The 7702-nt window shown below is 39.8% G+C and overlaps 1 gene segment (V, D, J or C); it reads right to left on the bottom strand.

The window, feature by feature from the left end:
• Positions 1–6918: 6918 nt before the first annotated feature.
• LOC130882906 (Ig heavy chain V region PJ14-like) lies at positions 6919–7479 on the bottom strand. The segment is given in 2 exon segments: positions 6919–7349; positions 7434–7479. Coding segments are annotated over 2 exon segments (477 nt in total).
• Between the last annotated feature and the right edge of the window lie 223 nt (positions 7480–7702).

Genomic DNA, 7702 nt, shown 5'->3' with positions numbered 1-7702 from the left:
TACAAGGATCATACCTAAATATAATAAAAGCAATATATAGCAAGTCAACAGCTAAAATCAAATTAAATGGAGAGAAACTCAAAGCCATTCCACTAAAATAAGGAACAAGACAAGGTTGTCCACTCTCACCATATTTCTTCAAAATATTTCTTGAAGTTCTAGCAATAGCAATAAGAAAACATAAGGAGATCAAGGGGATTCGATTTGTTAAGGAAGAATTAAAACTTTCGTTATTTGCAGATGATATGATAGTGTGCTTTAGTGACCCCAAAAACTCTACCAAAGAACTTCTACAGCTGATAAATACCTTCAGTTATGTGGCAAGTTACAAGATCAATTCAAAAATAATCCCATGAGGAGCAGAAGGAGGGAGAACATGAGCAAGGAAGTCAGGACTGTGAGGGGTGCACCCACCCTCTGAGACAGAGGGACTGATCTATTGGGAGCTCACCAAGGCCAGCAGGACTGGAACTGAAAAAGCATGGGATAAAACCGAACTCTCTGAACATGGTGGACAATGAGGGCTGATGAGAAACCAAGGACAATGGCACTGGGTTTTGATCCTACTTCATGTTCTGGCTTTGTGGGAGCCCAGCCAGTTTGGATGCTCACCTTCCTAGACCTAGATTGAGGGGGGAGGACCTTGGACTTTCCACAGTGCAGGGAACCCTGACTGCTCTTTAGACTGGAGAGGAAGGGGGAAAGGAGTGGGGGGAGGGGGAGAGGAGTGGGAGGAGGAGGAGGGAAATGGGAGGCTGGGAGGAGGCTGAAATTTTTTTTCAATAAAAAATAAAATAATCAGTAGGCTTCCTATACACAAAGGATAGAGAAGCAGAGAAGGAAATCAGAGAAACTTCACCTTTTATGATAGCCACAAATAGCAAGGAAGTGAAATATCTCTTTGACAAGAACTTTAAGGCATTGAAGAAAGAAATTGAAGAGGACACCAGAAAATGCAAGGATCTCCCACGCTCTTGGATGGGTAGGATCAATGTAGTTAGAATGGCAATTCTATCAAAGGTAATCTATAAATTCAGTGCAATCCCCATTAAAATCCCCACAAAATTCTTCACAGACCTTGAGAGAACAATAATCAACTTTATATGGAAAAACAAAAAACCAGGATAGGCAAAACAGTCTTACACAATAGTGTAACTTCTGGAGGCATTACCAACCCTGACTTCAAATTCTAATACAGAACTACAGTAAAAAACAAACAAACATAACAAACAAACAAATAAATAAACAAACAAAAACAGAAAACAGCTTGGTATTGGCATAAAAACAGAGAAGTCAACTAATGGAATCGAATAGAAGACCTGATATTAACTCACAGATCTATAAACACCTGATTTTCTACAAAGGAGCTAAAGGTATACAATGGAAGAAAGAAAGCATCTTTAACAAATGGTGCTGGCATAACTGGATGTCAACCTGTAGAAGAATGAAAATAGATCCATATCTATCACCATGCACAAAACTCTAGTCCAAATGTATTAAAGACCTCAATATTAATCTGAACACACTGAACCTGAAAGAAGAGAAAGTGGGAAGTAGTCTACAACAAATGGGCACAGAAGACCACTTCCTACATTTATCACCAGTAGCACAGACAGTAAGGGCAACATTGAATAAATTGGAACTGCTAAAACTGAGAAGCTTCTGTAAAGCAAAGGACAGTATCATTAAGATAAAAAGGCAACTTACTGATTGGGAGAAGATCTTCACCAACCCCGCAATAGACAAAGTTCTGATCTCCAAAATATATAAAGAACTCAAGAAAATAGACTTTAAAATGATAATTAACCCAATTAAAAAATGGGGCACTGAACTGAGCAGAGAATTCTCAACAAAAGAAGTTCAAATGGCCAAAAGACACTTAAGGTCATGTACAACATCCTTAGCAATCAGGGAAATGCAAATCAAAACAACTTTGAGATACCATCTTACACCTGTCAGAATGGCTAAAATCAAAAACACCAATGATAGCCTTTGCTGGAGAGGATGTGGAATAAGGGGAACACTCATTCATTCCTGGTGGAAAAGCAAACTTGTGCAACCACTTTGGAGATCAGTGTGGCAGTTTCTCTGGAAATTCAAGATCAACCTACCCCAGGATCCAGCAATACCACTCTTTGGAATATACCCAAGAGATATCCTGTCATACTACAAAAGCATTTGTTCAACTATGTTCATAGCAGCATTACATGTAATAGCCAGAACCTGAAAACAACCTAGATGCCCTTCAATGGAAGAATGGATAAAGAAAGTGTGGAATATATATGCATTAGAGTACTACTCAGAGGTAAAAAAAAAATGACATCTTGAATTTTGCAAGCAAATGGATGGAAATAAAAGACACTCTACTGAGTAAGGTAATCCAGACCCCAAAAGATGAATATGGTATGTACTCAATCATATGTGGATTCTAGCCATAAATAAAGGACATTGAGCCTATAATTCATGATTCTAGAGAAGATAAATAAGAAGATGAACCCAAAGAAAAACATATAGTTATCTTCCTGGATACTGGAAGTAGACAAGATTGCCAGGCAAAAATGGGGAGCTTGGGTGTGTGGGTTGGGTGGGGTAAGGTGGAGTAGGGAAGAGAAGTGAGAAGGGTAGGATGGGGAGAGCTTGGGGGAATGAGATGTTTGGGATGGAGGAAGAGTGGATATGGGAACAGGGAAGTATATATCTTAATTAAGGGAGCCATTTTAGGGTTGGCAAGAGACTTGACTCTAGATGGGTTCCCAGGTGTCCAAGGAGATGTCCCCAGCTTGTTATTTGGGCAGCTGAGGAGATGGTGCCTGAACTGACCCTATCCTTTAGCCACACTGATGAATATCTTGCGTATCACCATAGAACCTTCATCTGGCGATGGATGGAGATAGAGACAGAGACCCACATTGGAGCAATGGACTGAGCTCCCAAGGTCCAGATGAAGCGCAGAAGGAGGGATAATATGAGCAAGGAAGTCAGGACTGCGAGGGGTGCGCCTACCCACTCAGATGGTGAGACTGATCTAACGAGAGCTCACCAAGGCCAGCTGGACTGAGATTGATGGAGCATGTGATCAAACTGGACTCTAAATGTGGCTGACAATGGGGGCTGACTGAGAAGCCAAGAACAATAGCACTGGGTTTTGATTCTACTTCATGTACTGGATTTGTGGGAGCCTAGTCTATTTGGATGCTCCCCTTCCTAGACCTCAGTGGAGAGGTGAGGACCTTGGACTTCCCACAGGGCAGGGAACCCTGATTGTTCTTTGGACTGGAGAGGGAGGGGGAGGGGGGTTGGGGGAGGGAAAAGAATTGTAAGGAGGGGAGGAGGTGGAAATATTTAATAAAAATAAATAAATAAATGATATTGTATAAGAGATATTCCTTATGCCTAAAGACAGAGAATGAATATGAGAACTTGGAAAAATATAATCCATTAGAATGGAAAACACAGTGACTAGGAGAGCCTTTTTCAAATAGAAAAAAAAAACAGTCAATGTCAGTTCATGTGTAACAAAGGCCAATGGCCAGTGATCAATGCAGCGAACTCATCAAGGGAGCATAACTGTTGTAAATAAAAATTTGCCATGGTCCGTAAAATAATTATATGAGGCAATCATGAAAGGGGCTTCAAGAGATAAATGAGTATTTTTCTTTTTCTGTCTTTCAGTATAATATTTTCATAGGTGTTTACTCATTTGAAAACTTTGCAGGTGCTGATTTTTGAATGTATATTTTATTATATGGCCACATTAATACAATAAATTAATTTATAGAAAAATACCCAATGTAACTTCTGTGCCCACTATTACTTATGGACAATTGACATACTGAAAACAGTTAAGTGAAAATTATAGGAATATGGTAACTAAAATCACAATTGTTGGTGTCTGTGTGAGATTTGACACCCCAGGCTTCACTTATAGAGAGTCCATCAGTGAGAGACAGTTTAACAGTAGGATATAGAAATAATCATCAAAATGCAATAATCAATTCTAATTAAAAATGTGATTTTCTTTGGATCTTCACATAAGTGAGAATTTTGGGCATGTGTTCTTGTATATAAAATTTTGTCATTCGCCCAAACTCTTTTACAGTAATGTAACAGAACCATGTTCCCTTTTACAAGGCACAGGGCCCATTTCTCTCCATCCTCATAGCACTATGATGTCTTTCTCTCCTTTAGTAAATGGGTCTTGAATTACTGGTTATAGGCAACTTATTATTTTGACTTCAATTTTTATTTTTATGTTTATCAAAGATGCATGTTCTATGCAACCTACTCTGCCTACTGGCATTAGCCAAGATGAAAGAAACAAAGGAGAGGATGGCTTGCAGGAAAATGTCTGTTCAATAGGGCAATAGAGCTATGTGCTATTCTTAGACTCAAATTTCAGATAGATAGAAATGAGTTATATTTGAAAAGAAAAATGAGACTTATCTCTTGGATGAGACAAACAGGTTAGGAGTTAAAGGTCCTAAACTTTTACAAGAAGTAGTGGTATTTCAAAAACATGAGGAATACTTTTTGAAATTTTCTATATGTATCAAAGCTTCATATATACTATGGAGCACTCACATTGGGTTAACTCTCAACAGCTGATGAGAAAATGAAATATTTTGTTTTTAATTATGTGCACATGTTTCTGTGTGAGTAGTGTAGTGTGCACAAGAACAAATAGAGACCATGGGTTCTCCAAACTTACAGGTAGGTATGACTTAAACATCGTGGGTGCCAGAAATTGAAACTGTTTCCCTGTAAGAACAGCATTTTCTCTGAACCTCTGAACTTCTTCCCAAATGCGCAGATAAGCAGTGGCAATCTTCCATTTTGTTTGCTGCAGCTCAGTTCTCAACAGTTGAAATCTTAAACCAATCTGCACGAATATGAAGGGCCTTGTATCAGTAATAAACAGGCATCAAGAGGACAAGATGACCACTTACTCTGTGCAAATTAAGAAGCTCATCTTAGGAAAAGTAAAATTAGGGAATTCTGATCATGGTTTGGACAGTGTAGAGTGAGAAGATTAATCAGTTAGTTGGGAAGGATTATCCCAAATAATAAGTTGTATGGAAGTTGATCAAAGTAAATAAGAACACATCCTGTTCTCATATACAGAGAAAGTAAGTTTTAAAGTTAGACAGATCCCCCCAAATAACTATTCATTTAGCCTGAGGAACCATTGCTTATAAGTCTTAGGGGAAATTAATTTTTACCAAGATGCAAATGCACCAAATGGGATCTGTCTAAATCAATATTCAATTCTATCCTTTTATGGAAACTTCTTGGTGTAGAAGGAAACTATGAGTATTTCAGTTTCCAGGATATTATGAGAAAATGACTTTAAATTAAGGAAGCTGTGGTTTCTCTATCTGAGGTGCAAAAACAAAGAGGACAAATTACAGCTCTTTTAATGTTCTCTAGCTTATAACTGAACCTAACATTCAACAAGTGTCATAACTGATGACTCCTTTAAAATATCTGCATATACTTCCCTGCTCCCATATCCACCCTTCCTCCATCCCAACCCTTCCCCATTATCCCCTTCTCACTTTTCTATCCCAATCTCCCATTACCCCAGCCCACCTCCACTCCCAATTTCCCAATTTTTGTCTGGCAATCTTGTGTACTTCCAATATCCAGGAGGATAAATATATATTTTTCTTTGGGTTCACTTTCTTATTTAGCTTCTCTAGGATCACAAAATACAGGCTCAATGTCCTTTATTTATGGCTAGAATCCACTTATGAGTGAGTACATACCATATGTATTTTTTTGGGTCTGGGATACCTCACTCAGGATAATATTTTCTAGTTCCATCCATTGCATACAAAATTCAAGATGTCATTGTTTTTTACCGCTGAGTACTACACTAATGTGTATATATTCCACACTTTCTTTATCCATTCTTCCATTGAGGTTGTTTCCAGGTTCTGGCTATTACAAATAAGGGAGCCATTTTAGGGTTGGCAAGAGACTTGACTCTAGAGGAGTTGCCAGTGTCCAAGGAGATGTCCCCAGCTTGTTCCTTGGCAGCTGAGGAGAGGGAGCCTGAAATGGCCCTATCCTATAGACATACTGATGAATATTTTACATATCACCATAGAACCTTAATCTGGCGGTGGAAGGAGATAGAGACAGAGACCCACATTGGAACACTGGAATGAGCTACCAAGGTCCAAATGAGAAGCAGAAGGAGGGAGAACATGAGCAAGGAAGTCAGGACTACAAGGGGTGCACCCACCCACTGAGACGGTGGTGCTGATCTAATGGGAGCTCACCAAGGCCAGCTGAACTGGGACGGATGGAGCATGTGATCAAACCGGACTCTCTGAATGTGGCAGACAATGAGGGCTGATTGAATAGCCAAGGACAATAGCACTGGGTATTGTTCCTACTGCATGTACGGGCTTCGTGGGAGCCTAGTCTGTTTGGATGCTCACCTTCCTAGACCTGGATGGAGGGGGGAGGACCTTGGACTTCCCATAGGGAAGGGAAGCCTGACTGCTCTTTGGACTGGAGAGGGAGGGGGTGGGGGAGTGGGAGAAGAGGGGAGAAATGGGAGGAGGGTAGGAGGTGGAGATTTTTAATAATAATAATAATAAATAATAGTAATAAAATTAATAATAATAAAATCAAAAATCTCTGCATATATAAAATTACTTGAATATGTGTGTATATATGTGTGTATGTAAAATATATAACGTTATATATCATTCTGTCTAATAACAGGAAGTAGATTGTTAGCTTACAGGGCTTGTGGGAAAAGCTATTTGTTATATTAGTTGAAAAAAATAAAAACTGAATTAGACTATGACAGTGAAGAGTTGCCTGTAGAGAATTTTTTTTCTTATTTGTGTTTGGAAGACGAAAACACAAATTCTAATATTGAAACATATTCTCATGCAGCATAGTCTAGAACTTATTAACAACCACATACTGCTCTTGGGAGACCCTGTTGGCTCCCATCGCCCCCTGGTGGTCATTAGTGTCTCCAAATGGAGGTTTTTGTACAGGCTCACACCGGAGTTCTCTCACTGTGTCTCTGGCACAGTAATACATGGCTGTGTCTTCAGTTTGCAGACTGTTCAGCTTTAAGAAAACTTGGCTCTTGGAGATGTCCCTTGTAATGGTGATTCGGGACTGGAGAGCTGAATTATAAGTTGTGCTTCCACTATTCCATATTATTCCCATCCACTCCAGACCCTTTCCTGGTAGTTGGCGGATCCAATGTACATAATTGCTCGTTAATGAGAATCCAGAGACAGTGCAGGTGAGTGACAGGGTCTGTGAGGGCTGCACTAGGCCAGGTCCTGACTCCTTTAGCTGTATCTGGGACAGGGCACCTAGGGACAAGCAACATGACCATCAGTCATATAACCAATAGATGAAAAACCTGAGTCCCTTTCCTGAAACCCTGAAGTACTTACAACTTGGAAATGTCACCAGGCAGAGGAGCAGCACCAGGACAGCCATGCTGTGTTGGAGGCTCTAGTCAGAAGGAGATGGTCCTCTCAGCTTGGCCTTGGATTTCATCCTGAGCTTGAGGACTGCTTTGCATTGGGGGAGGTTCCAGAGAGCATAAAAGGAAGCACAGGCAATATTTAAAATTTCCCCTCCAGGAAACTGAGATTTGCTTTGTGTGTCTTAGAAGTACTCAATATTCAACATCAGGAATATTGCCGTGATGCTCTCTGGA

This window comes from Chionomys nivalis, chromosome 10, assembly GCF_950005125.1.
Source record: "Chionomys nivalis chromosome 10, mChiNiv1.1, whole genome shotgun sequence".
Lineage (NCBI taxonomy): Eukaryota > Metazoa > Chordata > Mammalia > Rodentia > Cricetidae > Chionomys > Chionomys nivalis.
The sequence above is the reverse complement of the archived record's forward strand: the minus strand, read 5'-3'. Positions and strand labels throughout refer to the sequence as shown.